The sequence below is a fragment of the Lolium rigidum genome, chromosome 6, assembly GCF_022539505.1.
Source record: "Lolium rigidum isolate FL_2022 chromosome 6, APGP_CSIRO_Lrig_0.1, whole genome shotgun sequence".
In the NCBI taxonomy this organism is placed as follows: Eukaryota; Viridiplantae; Streptophyta; class Magnoliopsida; order Poales; family Poaceae; genus Lolium; species Lolium rigidum.
Window position 1 is genome coordinate 320,223,889 of NC_061513.1, and position 21,682 is coordinate 320,245,570.

Below are 21,682 nucleotides of genomic sequence, written 5' to 3' on the forward strand. Positions count from 1 at the left end.
AGATATGCACAAGACATTTTTTGTATTTTCTGACATTTTTAAAATATGTTCGAAACGCATTTGAAATAAAGAGTTGTCCAGGAAGCCCCTTTTTGAATATTTTTCGAAAATAATACTCCCCCCGTCCATAAATAGATGTCAAAGATTTGTCTAAATTCGGATGTATCTATACACTGAATTGTGGCTAGATACATTCAAATTTAGACAAACTTTTGGTATCTATTTATGGACAGAGGTAGTAGTACATTTTAATGTTTAAAAAAATCTGAAAACAATTCTGGATGTGGTTAAGGATGGATACTCCTATATGTACGCAAATTTTCAGTATGGATCATATTGTACTCTAAGCCAAACAAAAAATGATAACATTATGGAGTAGTACACATTTTTTAGAATCCACAAACTGAATTATTTTGTAGCTCGGGTTATATATAAGGAATTTCATGTTGAAAATTTACACGCATGTATGATACATACTTCCTACATCTAGATTTCTTTCATATTTGGTTGAATCTTTGAAATACTTTTTTTTCGTTAGTTCTTTGATTAAAAAAAGACTAACTACCCGTAGCCGGAGCTCCAAAGTGAATTTCCTAGAGTAGGAGTAGCGGGGTAACCGTTTTCGCAATGATCTAACGGTAGTGGCTACCAACACCCAACAAAAGCGGGTCGTGGATGAAGAGATCACGCGCTCTCTTTCTTTGTTAGATCATGCGCTGTTTGTTCGTTGCCCTTGCTTCATGCATGGATGAACTTGGCCATTTGGAAGAAAAAAGTGTATTCAGTGATTCTGATGTTTCTTTAGGGGAGCAATGATCATGAGGTAGCTTCAGTACATCACACTTCAAAGCAATCCATGGAAATCAGCCGGCGTTGGTCAGTGGCGCTGAGGCCCAACTTTCCACCATAGTATATAGCAGGGCGAGCAGGCCTATGGTCTGATGCGGCCCAGGTTCTACGTAGTCTCCAATAATAAAAAGGCTAGAGGAATTAAAGACAAAACAGTCGATATGTCCGAGTGGTTAAGGAGACAGACTTGAAATCTGTTGGGCTACGCCCGCGCAGGTTCGAACCCTGCTGTCGACGATTTTTTTAGTCCTTTTTGTTTTCTTTGGTAAAACCAGGGTAAAAACGAAGTTTACTCACATAATAATAATCTTGATGAAAAGTATTTCACGGTCGCTCGTGTGTTTTTATATTGTGAGTCATAAAAAGAGAAAAGCTGATGCAATATTCAACGACAAATCGCACTCCGGTCTTTCTTCAGCGTACCTTCGAAGAAAAGATTCTTCAGGACCTCAGCTAAGCTTAACCTCTCTTGAAGCTTAAGACAGAGACAAAGGAAAACCAGTTGCTCGACGCAGACCCCCGACTCGCTCCTCCATTCCGAGAGCAGAGAGGGGAGCGGAGAAGAGAGCGGCACAGCGAGTCAACCAGGTGAGCTGCTTCGTGATTCCCCTGAAAATATTAGCGCCTCTTAGTATGGCAGAGAGTATTTTGCTGGTTCTTGAGTTGATCTGTCCTGCTGAATCTGGTGGAGGCTCGATTTTGGGTAGCTTGAACTGCTTCAGAAAATGGGGGCTGGGTATTCCCAGAGCATGTTCTAGGTCTAGCTGAATCTGGTGGATACATTTGGTGCCCAAAATGTGTATGTATATATGCCTGTGTGTTATCGAACTTGCTGTGCTGGGAAATGGAGTTCAACCAATCTGGGAAACTAAACTGGAGGTTGAAATACCTAGGCAGAGTTTGACTTTGTAGAAATTTGGGTTAGCTGAAGGGCTAGGGCTGTTTGATTTCCGGTTTCGTGTTCTAACATAACTGCACTTTTGGGTGCATCCTAGCCTTCTGATGCACGCATTGACATCTGTTGGATAGTTCCCTGTTCAGTTCTGATTCTCCAAACTGGCAAACTTCTGAGCAGGCATGGCGTGTTCGACGAGGAGGCTCGCGTTCGTACTTGTGCTAGCATTTTCAACCGTGGTAGCAGAGAGCAGACATGCATCTTGGGGGAGCACAGACCCATATGCCTGCATATTGAGTAAGTTGTGAATTTCATTACAAGAAATGGATGCTGTTATTGGTTATTATTATTTGTTATGACGTAGTTTCTCTTCATGTTGCGATGGTATCCAATTATCCATGATGATAATGCTAAGTAGATTGATTGAGTGCAGCAATCATATGCAATCCAAGCGCACGTATTTGACAAAAAGACATGCTGTACTAAAATACCATCTAAAAAGTTGTACTATGTGTTACAATACATAGGAAGAACCACCTCTTATTTTCTGACCAAAATACTAGTAGTATCTTTTAATTTGGTTGTGTTCTGATTCCGTAATGATTCTACATCTGCTTCTCCCCATCTAAGTTTCACAGACACATATTAGTATGAATTGTGTTGCTGATGCCTGCGTAGTTCTCTGCTGCCTAGTTATCTCTAGCTATTGGCAGTCACAGTTATGGTATGTGAATTTGCTTGCATTTGCTGACTCTGCAAGTCTGCATTCTCATTTATCCTCACTCAAAGGAAAAACTGTGATCCAGATTTGACAGATTATGCTCGCCATATCCTGAGCTTCCTTCAACATATTCAAGCTCCACAGTGTTGACCTTATGAGTTATGTACTAATCTGTTCCATTGTATCCATTTCAGAAAAGGAAAGCATGCCCCAAGTAAGCAGAGGAGAAGGATCAACTGTGGCTAATGAAAAGCTGTGCCAACTATGCCAGCAATACTCAACCGAAGCATTATTCTACCTCCAACAGAACGAGACCAAGGCTGAGATTCTCGGCGTCCTTAACCACGCGTGCGCAAATCTGGGACCTCTAAGACAACAGGTATGGGCACAAGCTGCAGTTCCTGCCCTGGATGGCACAGGTCTGATTTTTGTGTGCACTGATTGGCTTTCGTTGACGGTTTGCCTTCTCGCAGTGCATCACGCTGGTCGACTACTACATCCCAATTCTCTTGTTGGAGGTCTCCGTGGTTAAACCTGAGCAGTTCTGTGAGTCGGCGCACCTCTGCCCGAAGGGGCCAGCGATGCGGGTGTCCGCTAGAGGGGAGGCCTGTGGTCTATGCCACCAGGCTCTTGTCGAAGTTCTGACCATGCTAAAAGATCCTAACGCGAAGGTAACTGCTATCTTCTCGGTGGCCATCATTGCTTTTTAGTGCAATGGTTGGCTTGTACTTTGCACATAGCTAATGTCTTTTCGTGTGTGTGTCATAATTTTTGCAGCTGGAGATAGTTAAGCTTCTTCTCAAAACATGCAGCAAGTCGGAGCAATATGCACCGCTGGTGAGTTAAGTTGACATAACAGTAAGATATATCGAAACACAGATTAAACAACCTGTAGTAATGATGACAGATCATTGGATCCCTTCACTTTCGTGGCCGTTCGTACCATGAAAATCACCGGGAAAATCTTAACTGTTTTGATGCTTCTAAAAGTAACCACGTCAATTATACAGTACTTCTCATCGACGAGCCTAAGAACCTTCAGAACTTAAGATGGTGGTGGGCACTTAATATGCTTCAATACCCAGAAACCCATCTCTAGCTCGCTGCAATTACATTAGGTGCATGCAACTTTGTAACTGCAGAGTGGTACTAATGCATAAACCTTTAAGACAGTTTCAACACATTGCAAGGTCTAGATCTAGTTCTGTTCTGCTCATATTTTGTTTCATTTTCTCAGTGCAAGAGGCTGGTGCTTGAATATACCCCACTAGTTCTGGTGAAACTCCAGAAGTACCTTGAGACAACAGACGTCTGCTACGCAATACATGCGTGTAAAACAGGCACGCCGGCAACGATGGAAACCGCTCCTCTATCTGTGGCTTTGTGAAGACGTGAAGACAATGCAAATCAACAGCAAATGCTTCAAAATCGAACCAGATTAGAATAATTGAAGGTGAAATGTATGTGCAAGCTTTCTCCCCTATGGCCAAACTGCCCAGTTACCAGTTATGAAGGTTTGGCTTGGGTAGAAGTTTTATTTGTACATTTGGAGCCCTACTCTCTAAAGTCTGAATTATGCAGCAAGCCATCAACTATACTGTACCATTCACTTCCCCAACATACAAGCCCCTCAGAGCAGCATACATCTACGACAGAAGATATTAAACACTTGTAATTATCTCGTTGTATCAACTACTATTTTCCCAATCGTGATGGTTCTATTAACCTGGGGAAGAAAATAAATCCTGAATTACAGGTTATGGAAGAAAATACTGAGTTCTGTTTCAGAAAAATTGAAACATGAGATATCCACATGAAAATAATTTGCATTGGTAGCTTTTCATTATTTGTATTTTCAACTTTACTACTTGATAAGCAGAAGTTGAATTGTATTTAAAAACTCTACTCTGAACCACACATTGTTTACTTCCAAAAAAATGCACACTTGCCCATTCAATTCAGAATATGGCCACAAGAGCAAACTTGACAAAGTTACATGCCAATCTTGATTAAGTTGCCAATGGCATCCATAGAATTACAGATAATGTTGCAGATGCATGTCTTGTGATTTGGGTCACTAGAGATATATACACACATAGCATCAGGCTACTACCACAAGTGGAGTTTGCACATTCATGTGCTAATGAGATATCTTCTCATTGCATCCTCTGTTTCCTAAGCCTCTCCAGCTCCTTCACCATCTGCCAGTGCTCCATTGAAAGGCTCTTCTCACCAAAGCTTGAAGCTGTTATCTGCGCCATTGTTAGCCATCTGCAGATCAGCAGAAACAAAGTTAGCTGAATATAAAGGTCAGAAGCTTGCACGGAACTCTTGACAAAACCATACCTGCTAAGTTCAGAGCAACCCAAGCCCCTATCTTCACGCATGGCATTGACCATTTCATCTTGGATCGTCTACAATCAAGATGTAAAAATAACTCAGTACAGGTGTAAACCACGCCGTACAAAACAACAGAATCTTAGAGTTCTGAATCTGCTAGATAAGTGGATTGAGGGATGGTTACCTGCAAAATCTCAGGTTCATTTGACTGAGGAAGAGACCTAACTGTGGCCAAGTACCATCTCCAACTCTCAAGTTCCTCAGGAGTTGCAGTCACTGCAGGAACGGTGGATGGACGAAAAGGCACTACCAAGTCAGAAGGCAGGATGTTTGATTTTCCTTCAGAGAGAGTAAGCATCTGCACATCAGTTGCCATCTCCAGCTTGTAGTACTCAAAATCATACTCAACCTGCAAGAAGAACAGAAAAAATTACATATGTAAATTACTCAGAAATGATCGATTTGGGGTTTCATGCTAGAAATATTGTGCCATCGCTAATGCACTGCTAGGTGTTGTTCTGTGGAGGATTATTACCATCAGTGACTCCATCAAGTTCTTGAGCAGCATGGTATTCTCAACACCTTTAGATGTCAAAGATCCAGATTGCATGATAGTCTCATCAAATGTCAAGTGAGTGCCCTGAGGTAGCTGCAGAACTCCTGTGACCAACCTACACCAAATTTTATGAAGAGTAGAGAGATTAGCGTTCAATAAAGAACAGGGAGCTGCATACTTTTTGAATTCGATTAGGCAAACAAAATTGATAAAACAAGATTTACCTTCCTGATTTGTTATCCTTTCTAGGTTGAAGTGTGGTTGTGTTGAGATACTCAATTGACAGAGGAATAGCTTGAGAATATGGCACTAGTCTCTGGATCAAAGTATTTAGCTGGTTTCCAAAAATGGAAGCACTTTCTCTGTTAAATCCAGTGAAATTCAAGGAGAGCCTGCCAACGGTGACAACATCCACCCGAGTACGAAGCTGTAGAGATATTGAAAAGACCAAGAAATCATTAAATCAAATACAAATGTCGTAGCAAGAAGCAAGCAAGGAAGCAATGGCAGTGACACGACATACTCTGGATAGAAGATGCAACAGCAAACATTGAGCTGCAAGGTCATCATTCCCTAGTAGCTGAGTGAGATGCGAGAGCAAAGATTGTCTGATGCCTTTTAATAGACTTGGTAAAGGCTGCATGGTCAAAACAAAAGTATGTTAACAAAACAGTGGTGCAGAACTGCGTATGTTAGGAGGAAATGATATATGGTTAAACAAGTCCATCTCTGAGTTATAAATTCACCTCAACAGGTTGCTTTGCTAGAAAATCTTGAGATGATAATTTTCGCAATAACAAACAGTGAAGACGGGGCACCTACACAAACATTTTTTAGGGTATAGAGGTCAAGGCAAAAACCAAAATATAGATAGAAATTTAAGTATCATAATTACACATGAAATCAAATCAATCAGTATGAACTCTGTAACAGACAAACCTTGCTGGGAGGCAGCTGAGCTGTTACATCTTCTATGAGGTCAAACATTATATCATCCGAATTATCCTTGGGAGCAGCAAGTTCTGGGTCAAATGTATATACCCCTATGAACTCAGCCACATCGTTTAGCTTGACTTGACTTTCAGGCATATCATAGATCTGCAAAAGCATGAAAGGCCGTAAATAATAGGACATGCAAGAACAGGAAGCAGAACAAATAAACTAGCTAACATGCATTTGATACAAAAGATTAGATGTTCCACCTTCACAAGACATGAAAAAGAGCTTCCAGGAATATGATGATCATTCCCATTCATCTCTGGCACAGCTTCAGTTGCTGGCATTTCTGCTGAGTTAGATGAGATCTGGATGCCATCTTCCTTCTGAGAAAAAGCAAATGCAGATTAAATAAGATAACCAATCCATTTTATGTGACATCTGATTAGTATGAGATGGAGCATCTACGATTCCTACTTTAGTACTATGCTTATCTATATCCAGACAAGAGAAAAGTAATCTGAGTTAATCAAATGCTTGATTAACTTCAAACCAGGGAAATACATATGCACTACATTATCAGATAACTTCATAAGGGAGAATTGACAAATCAGATAACTTAAAGCACACAGTTGCTTCCTATAAACTTCACCCTTCACATTGGTAGCAAACTAAGTTGAGTGCTTACCGGTTTTTTACTGGATGAACTCTCACCATTACCATTTTCTGAAACCTGTAACAAGCAATGGATTAGATCACAATGATAGCAACCAATGCCGGTTATTGGACACTGAAAAGTTAAGAGAAACATTGTGGCCGCAAATAAAACAAGAGCTTACATCCATGATATCATCATCCCCATCCCTCTTCCTTTTCTCCCTTTGTTCAGGTGACATGCAGCTTGACATTTGGCGCAAGTCAGGTCCAGGGGTAGACTCCAGTGTCCAGGAATTCTGCCCAGGAACCTGAAAGAAATCAATCACAAAGTCAAGGCGAATTCAACCAATTGTACAATTGACACGAGAATTAAAAATAAGTACCCAAGGAAGCAGTAACATACAGGCACACAGTGGAAGAGGTGGCGCTCCCAGAGATGTGAATCACACGGGTGCGGCATTGCAAATGGTGAGAAATCTGTGAACTTGTTCGTCCTCCAGGTAGAACCATCCTTCACAAACAATTTTTACAGATAAGTATGGATTGCAGTGGCGGCAGCTTAACAAGAGCCGATGAGCATGACCAGTTTAGTACCTTGAACGCCCCAGCGTAGAACTCATTTCCAAGCATGTCCTGAACCATTCCCCGGAACCGAACGAGGGTGTTCGGTTTGATCAATCCGAGATTTGATGCATCCAACAGGGGAACCTGGAAAGGGAAAAAAATACTTAGAAAAACTCATTTCGCCTAGTAATCCTCAGTGAAAAATCTCGAAAATATTTCGTAGTAATATCCACATAAACAGAGTCATAACTTCTCATCTGATACTTTTCCCCACCATAAAACTCTTGACCACATTTGCACATACTCACAGCACTAAATCGAATCCGATATCCTCAATTCTTCAAGCAATTCTTTTATACTACTATAACTAATTTCCGTTTACAATGCTCTGACACCAAACATCAGAATCAACGCACATTCGATAGTTTAATATGGGAGGAACAGATCTAAATAACTTGGTGCCAAGGCTAACCAGACCAGATGCTGAACTGAACTCGTCAAACGTAGCACATGACGAGGGAGAAAAAGATTATCGGGTTGTATACCTTGTCGATGCCGCCTTGGTCGAAGAGGAAGGAGCGGAAGACCTCGCTGGCACCCCAGTCCTTGGACCGGAACGCCGCCACCGGGTCGCGGCCTCCGGACTCCGCCGCGGCGGCGGCCGCCGCCTTCTCGAAGGTGGTGCGCACCGCGCCCAGGGGGTTCCCGACGAGGTCGTACTGTGGGCCCACCATCCTCTCCCTCTCTCTCTTTCTCTGGCGATGGACTTCCCGCTGTAGTCTTGGGAGACTGGGAGGTTGGGAGCAATGGCGGGGAGATGGAGCGGCGGGATGGGGAGGGAAGAGGAGTTATAGTGGGTTGAGGTTTCGCGCCACTGGCGGCGGCGCTTCCCGCCATTTCTTGCTCCACTTCCCGCCAATTCCGTGGGCTTTTAGAGTGTAGTGGGCCGACCCGGGCCCAGCTCTACTGCTCGATGGTGTTAATGGTCCACTATCAGGACAAGAGAGTGTGAAAGCAGCCTGCGCCATCATTTTGAGAAAGGTCCAAAGGCCCAGTTTAGAGAGAGATGGTTCAAGATGGCAGTAGCACACTTAGGGTGTTCGGTTCTGGAACCGGAGGGGATGGAACGGACCGGTTCCATTCCGAGGTCACGGGACGGTTCCGACCCCATGTTCTGTTCGGACAAAATTGAGGAACAGAACGGTTCCGCTTTTTGTTCGGTTGGGGGAATTCGGAGCGGAACGGAATAGCCATAATTATACTTAAACTTTGCCTTTTGTCTCAAAACGGGCTAATTTAACTCAAAACGGGCTAATAGAGGAAAAAAACAGCAAATTGGAAACTGCGCACGCCGCCGCCTCCTGCCACCGCAGCCGCCTGCGCGCGCGCCGCTGTCGCCTCCCGCATGCTAATGAAGGTTGGAAGGATTAGTTTGGCTGGTTAGCGATCTGTTCCTCGTCGTCGGACCGATTTGGCCGGATGGGTGCATTCCGCATATCTGAGGAATATGCCGTTCCTATGAACCGTTCCTCCGACCAAACCGAAACAGAGGAACTGGTTCCTCCGACCAAACCGAAACAGAGGAACTGGTCCTAGGCACGGAATGGACCGGCTCTGTTCCACCAAATTCTGGAACCGAACGCACCCTTATATTATTTGCTTTCGATTCCCCTGCAGAAAACTTTAAGCAATGAAAAACAAGCCTCCTGGAATTTATAATATACTGTAGTTTGTATTTATTTATTTTATAATAGTCATAATCATTATTATTATTTCAGAGTATACGTTTACACATCATGACTGAACAAATCAGCTTTCCATGTGTACTATACCATTCCACATCACCGTCACCAACATGTACCCAAGAAAAAAATAACCCATCATATATCACAAACTGGAAGCTCAACGATCTTCACCAATCATACACTGAACATGGCACAAAAAGAATGTAAACTACGTGTTGGTATTTATGTCTTGCTACCAAGTTACAAGTTTACAAGGGCGAATTCGAAGCTGAACATGTGAAAAATAATACAAGAGGTCTCCTGCCCAGCAATTGTGTGTGTCTTAGCTTCAAGGTAGATCTGCCATTTGGAGTCATTCGGAGTGAGATCCATTTTAACAACACCACCATGGACATGGTAAGCCAAAACAAAAGCAAGATAAAAAAAAGGCCCAAAAATGGAACAAGGAACGTTCATTACACTCAGGGCTGGCTGGCTTCCTTCCAGCCCTACTATCTGCCTACTAAGCTGAATAATTATGTATAGTACCATGAACCAACATCGGAGCGGCGTTCATGCCCGTGCGTACTTGGAGCTCCACATGGGTACCTTCAGAGGCTCATCGTCGGCTGCAGCGGCCCCGTTCTCGGCGCTGCTTAAGGAGTCCGAGATCAAAGGGTCTGATTCACCTTCCTTCACCTGCGATGCAGATGATGTCGTGGTAAATCGCAAGAAAATGGTAGCAGCACAACAGATACATGGGCAGAGAACCACCATCCAATATCAAATGAAGCACATCAAACAAATCGATAGAGCTTAAGCGTACAATATGGTAAGACTCATGCTAAGTTTCTTGTGCTTACTCAATCATGCCACTCAGCAGATCCATTTCAAAATACAGAAAATGTTTTCACCTCAAAGCAGAATGAAAATAACCAGGGAAAATGTACCTGAGTGACTTGCGGAGAGGCTTCAGTTGGTTTAGTTTCGCGGGTACAGAAGTATGAATATAGTCCCATCCCAATCACTGCAATCAGGATTCCAAGGATGTTTCTCCAGCTAAATGGATCATGAAGCAAGACATACCCGAAGGCAAGAACCAAGCATGTCTTAAGATGACCAAGGACTTGGTATGTTACAGGAGATGTCTTCCCGATCACAAGGAAAGTGCTGAAGTTTACCGACACTGATATCAGGCACGACAGCACGATGAAAAACTGCACAAATGATAAGAGCAAGCAATGAATCATATGAAGCTGTGTCAACAATCAAGATACAGCCTAGTTCACTACTTACCAGAACTTGGGGCGTGTAGTCAAAGGCAAAGACATTTTTGTTAGTCAGAAATCCATCGAGGAATGGACCAACAACGAACAGGGTCAATGCTTGGTATGGGCATGATTGGTACAGCAGCTGGGTTGAAGATACCTTGAACTTCTTCTGAATTGTGTTGGTCATCTGTCGGCTAGTTAAGGACTCAAATCGTACACCATAAAACAAAAGTAATACTCAATCGTAATGATGTTGCAGTTGTAAGAGGTATTATGAGTAGGATAGAAAATCTATAGTACCTATTGATGTTCAACAGGTAAGCTAGACACAATATTGCTGTTTTCTGAAGAAAAGAAAAACAGTAACTGTAGGAAGTCACTTCCATTTATTATTTAATTAGCTAATATTGACAAACTACATGACATGCTATACCTACATGTAACTTTATTATCATATAAGATGATTTGGCAAGCAGAGACGTTTTACAGTAGAAGATGACAATTAATCGTCGAAAGGATACAATTTGAGCAATGCAGGTCGTGACGATTGCCAACAAAGACAGCACAGACCCCATAGCATTGAGTTGCAGATCAGTCACAGTTGCAACTCCAACACCAAAAAGGAGCACACTTAGGGAGAGCTGGATGTACCGACTGCAGAATTAAGTCAGAAACATGTTAAGATGATAACTATTACACTGCACAGAGGACATAGTGATGTAGCAAGATACCAACCTAAACTTCTTCCTGAAGAAAAGTGTCTCCAGGATAACAGTGCAGGGAATAATGGCCAGCTTTGTCATCTGGACATAAAGAGCATTTTTAGCATGAGCTTGGTGTAGTGTAAGGCCGAAAAACATCCAGAGCATCACACAGAATGCAACATCTCAACTGCGACCCTTCTCATAGAATGTTGTTCTCCCATGATATTTTACATGTGTTAAAACTAAAAAATCACACTAAGTTTGTGTACACCCAAAGCAACTTCCAGATAAGGATTCAGACTTCAGACACAAGGGAAGCAAAGAGCATCTCTTACCTGATAGAAACCAACAGAGTTGAAACCTAGACTGAGATTGAGGAGCCCAATTGAGATGCCGTTGAGCACGCCAAACCCCATAACGGTCCTTGCATCGAATGGTTTGTGCTCGAAGAATTTCAGGCATAATGCCACATGAAGTGAACAAAACGTGACCAGAAGATGCCAGCTTGTCAACGTGGTTGCTGCATGATAAAGAGCAAAATTGGGTGAAATTTCAGGTTAACCAACCTGCCCAACTAAATTTGTATTACTGATATGTTTGGACGAATTAGTACTCTTTCCCTCTCAACAGATCACCTGGTAGCACAATCTAAGCTCACTCTAGCCCTTCTCCTCCATATTTTAGTTCCTTTAGTCAGAGTAGCTGTAAGTTAAGCTCACAGCTCATCTATTTTGTTTTAGGACTCACAGCAATCATATGCTGGAGGAACTCCACCGACACAAGAAAACATTTTTTTGTGGTTCTCACTAAACAGGGTCCTCACAGCATCAATCTACCCATCCACACACCCGATCCTGAACGCTGAACACACCACACAAGGACCAAATCTGGACCTCACATATCAACAAGCAGTAAGCACTAGGAGGGGGACGCATAGCGTGGACCCGAAGCATCCACGGAAACAAGCAAGCAAGCAAGCGCGAACAGAGACAAGGTGGAGCGGAGCACATCTGAACTGAGCTGTAGGAGGGCAAGATTGGATCTCATACCGAAGATGAAGCCGAGGGCGCTCATGAGGGCCTTGTTGCAGATGACAATGGAGACCGAGGAGACGACAGAGAGGCTCAGCGCCCCCACCGTCCCCAGCTGGAACTTCTCCCCCGCCACCCCCATCTCCGCCGTGCGCGGGCCTACCGACAGAAAGCAGCAAGAAACGGGACCGAAGAGCGAGCTTCTCGACCAGAGCCGCCGCCGGCGGGACCTGCGGTGAGCAGCACCAAGATCACATTCCGATCGAGCAAGCGGAGCAAGAAACGAGCTTTACCGCGCGCCGGGTCAGTCAGAAGCACCAACCTCTTTCTTTGCTCCGGGGAGAAGGAAGAGAAATCCAAGTGCCTGGAGCTGGATCTGGGGGAGGAGCTCGGGAGGGAGATCTGGGAGGCTGGGCTGGTGCAGGATCGGGATCCGGGTCAGCTCTCCGCTGGCGGTCGGTCGGCAGCTCGTGCTGTGTAGTCGCGCTAGCTGCGTTCCTGGGGAGACTCCACCCGTCCCCTCTGACTCTAACCGGAGACGGAGACAGGGGCTTTTATATAAAAACCAGACATTTCCGCTCGGTTGTTGTTCCGGGTTTGGTGGTGAGCATGGACTTGAGTGTGATTGTTGGCTTTTACGGGGGGTGGTTAGTGATTCTCTGGAGACATGTTTGATTAGAAGTAGTACTCGCAGTTAGTGCTCGACTGATTGTGGCCACGTGTAAAATGGGAAAGATTTTGTGATTCCTTGGCGTTTGGTGAGGGGCGCTTCATCATTGCTGCAAGCTGGATTCAACTCCTTAAATCGCTTTAGTTTTCGTTAGTTTATCTTTTAGTTGTTTTAAAAACTAGTGAAGTTTTGCTAATTATTTGTTGCATGAAATTGCACACCACTTAGTTTAAATTTACATCAGATTTTCAAGCTTATTTTTTCAAACACCGCGGGCATGACACTATTAATCAAGAGAAGGCATTACATCGTACCGTAAAACTTAAAAAAAAGCTAACAAACTCTGGAACTATATCAAAACTACATCACCATCGCTAGAAGAATGAAGACATCATATGAAGACAAAAAAAATAACGAACTCCCTACTCGTTTAGCAGTTTTTTTTTAGGGATGGAGAGAGTACATTAAAACTATGTCACCATCTCTTGCTCTGCCACTTATATCGCGTTGCTTCGATAAAGACCTCACGAAAGATCATTCCTCGACAAGTTTGATTGACCTCCAAGGTTTGAATAGTCGCACGAGCGTCCAGTGGCGGAGTTTGAAAGGAAACACATGAGGGCAAAAGGAAGAAAAAATACGAGTATTTGGGGGAGGCTAGAAAAATCTTTAAAAAATCTTTTAGAGCATGATACAAAGCTAAGGACGTCGGCCATGGATTGCACTAATCCCCGCCACTGTGGCCAACCTTCCACAAGGGGTGATAAAAAAATCAAGGATATATCATGAAAAGAAGTATTGACTTCATAAAAGAAATGCCAAGCAGCCGAGTTACAACACGGTTGAGACAAGTGTTGAGACCGCCACATCTATCCCAAGGACAACCTAGGGCTAAAATGACTACTCTCACAACCTCGACCCCTCCACTAGCCCTACACTAGCCCTAAACAACTTGGCCACCATCCACTGTTCTACCCTCGACAGAGATCATTGGGCCATAGAACTAGTAGACCATGACGACGATAGAACAAATTGGGAGAAATCAAGATGCCACTAGCGCTCTAACATCAGCCGCAAAGGTTTCACCGAATGTAACGGGAAGCAGTGAACCATTATTACACACGACTTGTCTCTATGGTTGAGGCATGAAAAACATTTTAATGAAACTTGACCGCAATATTATTACTACTTCGATTCTCAGTTACTTGGAGATGATATGGCGGATATAGTTGTTCATTGACATAGCGATTTAGAAATGTGATTATTTATTCAAAAAAATCATAAATATAAAAGAAAGCACGGAAGTTTTTTTTTTTTTGTTTATGACCTGAAACCTGGTGCATGATTTCCCATCGTTCGTACTGATTTGATGGGATGGCTTGGCCTGTAAAGAGTTTGTTTTGGTGGCAAGTCCCTTTAGGTTACACAAATAGCAATCAGGCCCGAAAAACTGGCCTCTTGTAGTGGCTTGCATTTTGGATGTTTGGCGGTCGACAATCGTGTGTGTAAAGTCATAGCCCATAAAAGAAAATAGTGTTCCATAACTGGATTATACATAAATGACAAGGTAAGAAACCAAAAGTTACTGACCTAATTCCACCTGAGCAGCAGTTTTATTACACTCCCGTTACTACCAGGTCACAGCAGTTTTATTACACTCCTGCTAGTCTGATACTAGTACCAGGTCAATTTCTAGAATTGTATTTTTACCGCAGAAAGAGAGAGAGTTGAGCGATTTTCACGGCGCCTTGTCATTCTCGTTCTGTCGCTTTGTGAAGAAACTTTGCATACTGCGTGCGGATTAATTTGGCTGGCATCGTGAATAGTGTGCAGCCAAGTACTACTAGTGTAGTATAGCGAATAGTATTGAGTAGTCAAATAAAACTCTGACAGGTGATTGCACCGGAATATTTCCTGTTTGGAGGAATCTTCACCAGAGATCCATCCTGCAGTTGCCATGAGATCTCTGGCATATACATCAAAAACACGTACTGTAAAAATTATTTGTGGTAAACCGTAAAAACGCTGCACGAGCCGCGGCAAAACAGGTCCTACGGAATTAAACTGTAAAACTGAATATATGGTTTTCGTTTAAGTTTGTGTTATCTGTTCTGCCGATCCACGGGATATTGCAAAACATGATTTTGTTGTTTTATCTCATATTCGTTACTTTGACAAAATAATATCAATATAGCAACAGAAACCAAATTTATGATTCTTCCAACAACACACAATACAATAATAATCCAAATTGTAATAATTTTAGATCAAATAATTAAACAAATAAATGAATGATCATGAATGCAAATAATATTTCAAATCACACATTACATAAACAGAAAATGGAATGAATAAACAACTGCCACTTATGCTCAACAAGATCACCACGAAGTTGGGTATGTGTCTGCGGTATTGAAACTATATTTGATCCCTATTGTAGCCTGCTTCAAAATCAAGCGTAGTGGTGGCAAAAGCGTTGGTCAACCGGCCTCAAGTCAAGCACGAACGCGACGACGACACTGTGATTCACATTTACACGTTTATTTTTATTTTTCGAAAAACCTTAGATGTAATTAATGATGTATCTTACAAGCGTGTAGAATCTTAATGTATTAGTTTTTAATATTCTAGGCTAGACAAAAATGACACATCTGATAAATTTTGTAGTTTTCAAATGTGCATTGTTCACTATATTTACCTCATCGAAATAGGCACGGTCGAACCGATACAAAGGCAATAACGAAACTCTCTTACATAATAGATCAAAGTTAAACGAAAAAGTACACGAAGAATCAAAACTTGTCATCGGCGACACGGGAACTATGCCAAGGGGACAATTGCTCCACGATGACGCACCCAAGAGGTTAGCAACGCAACGCCCCGCCATCGATGAGACCGGCGGTCAAGGGGTTTCACCTGGAGCCCCATCACAGAAAAGGTAAACACAACGACCCCCCCCCCCCCCCTCGCCAAGAGGGTAATGGTACCTACATGTGTCTTGCCATCGAAACGCGGTGGAGATTTCGCCTAGAAAAACATCCGCACAAGCGTACCGCCCTCTGTCCTGAGTTCGGCCTTCCAAACACAATATGGGAAATGTCGAAGCCAAAGCGCCACCACCACCAAGGTTTCACACTGCCTATTCCTCGCCCGAAATGACCAAAGGGACAAGACCATCACCACCTCCATGTCGCCCACCTAAGGAACACCCGCATGGTCCACCTTCTGAGGTCGCCGCCACAGCATCCACGGACTTGAGCCCAAGATGCGGCCACCATCACAGTGTGAAGCTGAAGGATTGGGCGAGGTAGGCCTGCACCATCGGACACGCTGCAGCCAAGGTGAGGGGATCCACCCTCCACCACTCGAGGTGGTCCGCCCTCTATATTTACATCCACGCTTTTGTCACTTTTATGTGGCCTAGAAAGAATTATTTCGCATTGGGATTTTCCACGCTTGTAATATAGTACATGTACATCATTGGCTACATGCATGATTTCTTTTTCTGACTTTTGTGGAACTTCAAAATAAGATTATATTTTTTAAAAAAAAATGAATGGCTCCTTGTAACCTGGTCTCCATTTGGAGTTTCTTGTCAGGTTATTACAAACTGTCGACCATGGGAGGAACAACTTGATCCCCTGTTATTCTTCTTCTAGAATAACTCACATAAATATAGTTGTCCGCAGCCACAAATCGATGCTCGATCATTTTCCTTATTTTCTTCTTCCTGCAACCAAAACGGCCACGCATGAATCTCCTCACTAGCTCATACATTTGCTTCGAAAACAATTTTCCTTGGCAGCGGTTAGGCCGTGTGGATAAGGAGGAAGAAAGTGAGAGGCGCCTAGGCTAGCTAGCGTTAGAGGAGTTTGGTGGCACGCCACTGTCTCTTAGAAGAAAACATTAAATATTTCAAATTTGTTGGGGTTTTAGTTAATTAAACAGTCGTAACGGCAAGTTGTTGCGTTGGTTGGGTTTGGGCGGCCTCCACCTGATGCTGATCCGGAGGTCGCATTCCAATCCTTCCCATGCACCGCACCGTGTGACCCACCGACACTCCACCACCAAAGTCCGATAGCCTACTCACTCATCAGAGACCAAGGTCTCAAGGTTGACACTGACTGATGCAACTGCCATAGTGCCATGCAATGGTTGATTAGAACCTGTCTGAATGGAAGTGCTCTTTAGCTAGAAGTTTAAACAGCAGCAATTATCTGCTAACTACGATTACTATAAATAAACGGCAAATATGTCTGGATCATGACTGCAGTGTTTAGCTGGATCGTACATGTTTGATTGACCCTATAACAAAAAATTATATATGAGCTTCGCATTGGTACACTTTAATAGGAAAGTATACAAAGCATGTCTATGTTTTTTTTATTGAACACTGCAACAGCGTAGCGCCGCTGAGATATATATGCATGGAGATAACGTGTTAGGTGACACTGTTTAGATTAAGAATAAATCTTCAAATGAAACTATGATAGGTGGGTGCTTAGAGCTAACAATGGAGGACCATCTCTGCCTTTGGTCCCATATTCCGCCCCTGTGCAGCAAGCAAAGAAGAACAGAGAGAGGTGGCCGGAAATCAATGCATTCAGCAACATACCACCAGGTGCACTCCTACCCTCTAAATCCTAGCTGGCAAATTAAATAATCTAGTTGAGCTTACCATCCTTTTTATAGGGTATGTACATTTGTTAGAAGTCGTCCTTTGCACAAATGAGTCGAAAACAACTAGCTAAATAAATAGGTCCTTGGTGAGTGGACAAATGGGGGTCGAATACATTGATTTTCGTATTTCACAGATTCAAAAATTCCGAAATGAAACTTTTGGGGTAGCCAATGATGTATATACTAAAAACCTATAAAATCCTAATACAGACTACTTTGAATTTTAGGCTACACAAAAATGATAAAATCTAACAAATTATATAGAAATTTCAACTAGTTCTTTTGGTTAAAAAAGGATGGAAAGTTGGACATAGCATCATTAGAGAGTTTGATTGGAATCAAAAAGTATTCCTCCCACAAATATGTAGCTAGGAAAAATCTAGTGATAGCAACGGGTAGAAAAAATCCAGATCAACTGCCTTAGGGACCATCTCATCTGAATTAAAATCATGATTCTAAGTTGTCCCATCATTACATCATATGACCCTCCCTTCAACGCGACACCTTTTTGTGCACTTGCAACACCGTCACGACTTTTTTGGTGGCATGTGAAACCATGCAAAACACGTCACAACATTTGTACACAGCTTTGTAGAAAAATGTGTGTATGCAACAAATACCAATTTGTTTGCAGCAACTCAATAAAAACCATCCCAAGAAAGTAGCATGGAGACCAACGCTTGTAGAACCACAAGAAAAACACTTGCATGCTGAAGCATGAATACAACAGTTGCAATAGATACCTAGAGTCACTGCAACATGTTGATTATGTGTGTGCAACAAAACACACATAAGTTGCAACACATTCAAATTATCATACACAACATCCAAAATCCACAAATCACTAGCAATCTTTTTTAAAAATCACTAATATTCATTTTAGAGATTTTTTAATTTACTTCAAATTTGGGTAAGGGGTTACTATTTTGAAGAGTTTTGGTATTTCAGGTAAATAAAGTTAAAGAGTTATCGAACTCTTTACAAGAAGTTTAGTTAGAAATATTTTCATGCTAATTACGATAACAATAAATAAGCAAAACTATTGTTGGATCATGACTTCTCTGGTTAGTATAAGAAACAATGCATGCATTTTGTGCATGTGTGAGCAATCGAGCTATTTAGATTATGAATAAATATTGGGAGCTAAAAAATAGAGATGATAACAAGCTTTGCATTGGTACACTTTACTATAAAAGTATACATATATTTATATGTATGTTTATTCCTTCAATAACACACAACGTAGTAGTGCCATTGAGATATGCATGGAAGTATTTAAAGTTTTAAACGTGTTAGGTGACAATGTTTAGATTAGGAATAAATCTTGACATGAAACTATGAGAGCTTGGTGCTTAGAGCTAACAATGGAGGAACATCGTCTATGGTCCTATATTCCAACCCTTTGGAGCAAGCAAAGAGGAACGGAGACGTGGCGCCACATCAGTGGTGCACGGCAGCCCTCTGGAGCCTACGTGGAAAATTGAATGATCTAGTTGATCTTATAGTGTGCTAGTACCATCTGTTTTTCATATATGCATTTTGTAGAAATTGAGTTTTGCACCGCGAGGTGCATATAGAGTTCAAATGGGATAGTCCAATTGCAACATCAAAAACGCAATTGAGCAATATAACTACGGTCAGGCTATCGAAAATAGAGTCAAAAGTGAATTGCGAGTCAGGCCAATCTGCGAATCGAGCGAGCTCCCCTTATAATGATGTGGTGGTAAACCTCTCATTCGTCTTCAGTGCACTCCGAACCGTGCGGGAAGGTTTGCCATCACATGACTCACCAACTTGATCTTCCGCGGGAACCTTATCTAAGAACAAGCCTAGAAAAAGAAGTACGGTCTCGCTTTCCTTTGTCACTCAAGTGTATGACATCTGCCGTGCTTATGCCCCTTCTTCCCTTCCCTAATCCAAAAACGAGTCCACCGCTTGCCTGGCACTGTACCAACAATTAAGAGAAAAAAGTACTAGAGTATTTTGCATATTTATCTTTATCTTGTTATTTTCCATGCCGCCATCACTGAGATTTACATGTAATCATGCAAGGAACTGAATTGTGAAAAAATTGAGCCAATAATTTAGGAATAACACACCGGTCGCAATGTCCCATCCTACAATTAGCCCGGCAAGAGGCATGAAGCGCCGTCCTTCTATAGACCGGGTGGAAATAGTATAATTCTATCTTAATTACCATAGCTAACATCTTTCTTCTTATATCAAAATTAATTATTTTATCTAGAAATGGATTGGTTGTATATTTTAATCACTTGCTAACTTTTTTTGTGGGCTAAAAATAACTATTTTACCCATACAAATAAGAGGAAATTATTACTTAGCTAGATGCATTTGTAGGAATCCACTCCTACTTTCTTGGTTAGGTTTGTGAGAGAATACAAAAAGCCCGTGAAGGGGATCTTTCTTAGACACACACATGCCTTTATACAGAAATAAAAAAAAGCGCAAGAGCTATGCAACCTCCTAGGGCGGCGCCGACCAAGAGAGAGAAAACTCTCTGCTCAATTACGTAGAAAAGCTCTAGAAAAAAAAGCGTCATGTTCAAACACAAGAGCTATATATGTACATCAATTAGTTCATACTACTTCTCATACCAATATGTAGCTACGCAGAATGATTATAACCGCATTATAAATGATACACAACAAACATGGTTGGTCCCAACCGTTGAACTTAAGATAGAAGGTGTGCACACTCTTTCAGGTTTCAACCCCATGAGGATGGGCCTTAGTGGATCTCATGGTCCTAGGACAAGAAACACCATAAGTGCACAAACAAACACCATATACATCTTCATGAATATTGCACAACTAATGAGCAGCGCCCACAATTAATTGGAGTATATGCTGCCGGAAACTCAAAACGGATATTGATCTACAGGTAGCCCTTTATTTCCAAACATTCTTAATTCATATTTGAAATAAAATTCAAGAGGTAGCCAATGATGTGCACTACAAACGCGCGAAATCCCAATGCGAACCACTTTGTATTCTAGGCTACACAAAATATTTGCTATAAAATCTGTTAGATCTTATCTTCTTTGTGTAGCCTAAAATATATAGCAATTAGTATTAAAATTTTACACTTTCTTAGTGTACATCATTAGCTATATCTCTATGGGTTTTTTTTCAGATTTTTAAAAACTCTGAGATATGATTTTTAAATGTTTCGAAATAGAGGGCTAACCATGTTGGGTACATGTACCCCGGCCTCCATTTATCAACTCTTACTAGCTGGCTTGTAATTCTGTTTTCTGAACATAAAGAAATGATTAAGACTTGGAAAAATAAAGCACTCATACAATATACTGACCTTGGATCCAAAGTTGGCATAAGCCGACCATGACCTGGTACTTTTACATCTAGAACCATCGACATGTAGAAGTCACACCCATTCTCGTTCTCACTGGGGGAGAAGTTAAGAAGAAACAAGACAGAGTGTGGAAAGAGGAAATTAAGGGGGACATGAGCTGACCTTGGCCTTGGCCACTAGCTAACTGTGAATCAACCAACAACAGATCAAGTAGACCGAGACGTTACCATGCCGGTGACTTAATACGAACATGGATGGATCCAAAGTTGGAATTAATGGACTGAAGCATTTTTCCACTGGCGTTTCTTGCTACCGACATTTCTCTCTCCATGAATGCACGATCTACGTTATGTGATCGGTACACTGGTGGTCGTGCATATGCATGTGCGTTTTTTCTGTTGAAATGTCGTGGCAGGGAATTGATGAGCTTCAGTCGCATCACCATGAACTCTCGGCATATATACTGCTGGAATTTTGCCTTGGGCTTTAGCCCATGTCCCAATACAAATTGTGAAATTCTTTTGACCCATGTGGAAATGGTAAGAGGTGGGATTAAAATTTAGTCCCACATTGCTAGTTGGGAGAGAATTGTAGTGGTATATAAGGTGGGTTGTTCTAGTTCTAGTAAGTGAGTGAGAAGAGAGAGAGAGCTCTCGCGCACTCCTCCTCCTCCTCCTCCTCTCGCCTCGCCACGCCGCAACGCGCGGGTTGCGGGAATCTTGCCGAGTCGAGCTTATATTTTTGCTGTTCG

General features: G+C 42.2%; 3 protein-coding genes and 1 non-coding gene across 4 annotated transcripts; 2 read left to right on the plus strand and 2 right to left on the minus strand.

The window, feature by feature from the left end:
• Positions 1-1,004: 1,004 nt before the first annotated feature.
• TRNAS-UGA lies at positions 1,005-1,086 on the plus strand. Its single transcript has one exon. It is a non-coding gene; the product is annotated as a tRNA-Ser (tRNA).
• Positions 1,087-1,926: 840 nt separating this feature from the next.
• LOC124665653 (proactivator polypeptide-like 1) lies at positions 1,927-4,182 on the plus strand. Its single transcript, XM_047203049.1, has 5 exons — positions 1,927-2,041; positions 2,660-2,844; positions 2,939-3,136; positions 3,243-3,302; positions 3,703-4,182. The coding sequence occupies exons 1-5, from the start codon at positions 1,927-1,929 to the stop codon at positions 3,850-3,852; spliced, it is 708 nt and encodes a 235-aa protein (XP_047059005.1). The 3' UTR covers positions 3,853-4,182.
• Positions 4,183-4,469: 287 nt separating this feature from the next.
• Positions 4,470-8,252, minus strand: LOC124668512 (mini-chromosome maintenance complex-binding protein-like). Its single transcript, XM_047205633.1, has 14 exons — positions 8,064-8,252; positions 7,549-7,662; positions 7,358-7,465; positions 7,137-7,262; positions 6,986-7,030; positions 6,564-6,683; positions 6,301-6,459; positions 6,108-6,179; positions 5,885-5,998; positions 5,586-5,788; positions 5,341-5,476; positions 4,990-5,214; positions 4,812-4,879; positions 4,470-4,736 (listed from the first exon to the last, which is right to left on the minus strand). Exons 1-14 carry the CDS (start codon positions 8,250-8,252, stop codon positions 4,622-4,624), a joined length of 1,794 nt encoding a protein of 597 aa, XP_047061589.1. The 3' UTR covers positions 4,470-4,621.
• Positions 8,253-9,462: 1,210 nt separating this feature from the next.
• On the minus strand, positions 9,463-12,390 carry LOC124665421 (UDP-xylose transporter 3-like). Its single transcript, XM_047202834.1, has 7 exons — positions 12,267-12,390; positions 11,553-11,737; positions 11,249-11,316; positions 11,035-11,167; positions 10,539-10,700; positions 10,193-10,459; positions 9,463-9,941 (listed from the first exon to the last, which is right to left on the minus strand). Exons 1-7 carry the CDS (start codon positions 12,388-12,390, stop codon positions 9,816-9,818), a joined length of 1,065 nt encoding a protein of 354 aa, XP_047058790.1. The 3' UTR covers positions 9,463-9,815.
• Between the last annotated feature and the right edge of the window lie 9,292 nt (positions 12,391-21,682).

Excerpts from the sequence above, each read along its gene's own strand:
- LOC124665653 (XM_047203049.1), top strand. The coding sequence starts at position 1,927 with ATGGCGTGTTCGACGAGGAGGCTCGCGTTCGTACTTGTGCTAGCATTT. Across the intron at positions 2,845-2,938 it reads TGGGACCTCTAAGACAACAG|TGCATCACGCTGGTCGACTA; the intron begins GTATGGGCACAA and ends GCCTTCTCGCAG. Across the intron at positions 3,303-3,702 it reads CGGAGCAATATGCACCGCTG|TGCAAGAGGCTGGTGCTTGA; the intron begins GTGAGTTAAGTT and ends TCATTTTCTCAG.
- LOC124665421 (XM_047202834.1), bottom strand. The coding sequence starts at position 12,390 with ATGGGGGTGGCGGGGGAGAAGTTCCAGCTGGGGACGGTGGGGGCGCTG. Across the intron at positions 11,738-12,266 it reads CGCCCTCGGCTTCATCTTCG|CAACCACGTTGACAAGCTGG; the intron begins GTATGAGATCCA and ends TTTATCATGCAG. Across the intron at positions 10,701-11,034 it reads CGACCTGCATTGCTCAAATT|ATGACCAACACAATTCAGAA; the intron begins GTATCCTTTCGA and ends ACTAGCCGACAG.
- LOC124668512 (XM_047205633.1), bottom strand. The coding sequence starts at position 8,252 with ATGGTGGGCCCACAGTACGACCTCGTCGGGAACCCCCTGGGCGCGGTG. Across the intron at positions 7,031-7,136 it reads GGGATGATGATATCATGGAT|GTTTCAGAAAATGGTAATGG; the intron begins GTAAGCTCTTGT and ends TGCTTGTTACAG. Across the intron at positions 5,477-5,585 it reads AAGGATAACAAATCAGGAAG|GTTGGTCACAGGAGTTCTGC; the intron begins GTAAATCTTGTT and ends AATTTGGTGTAG.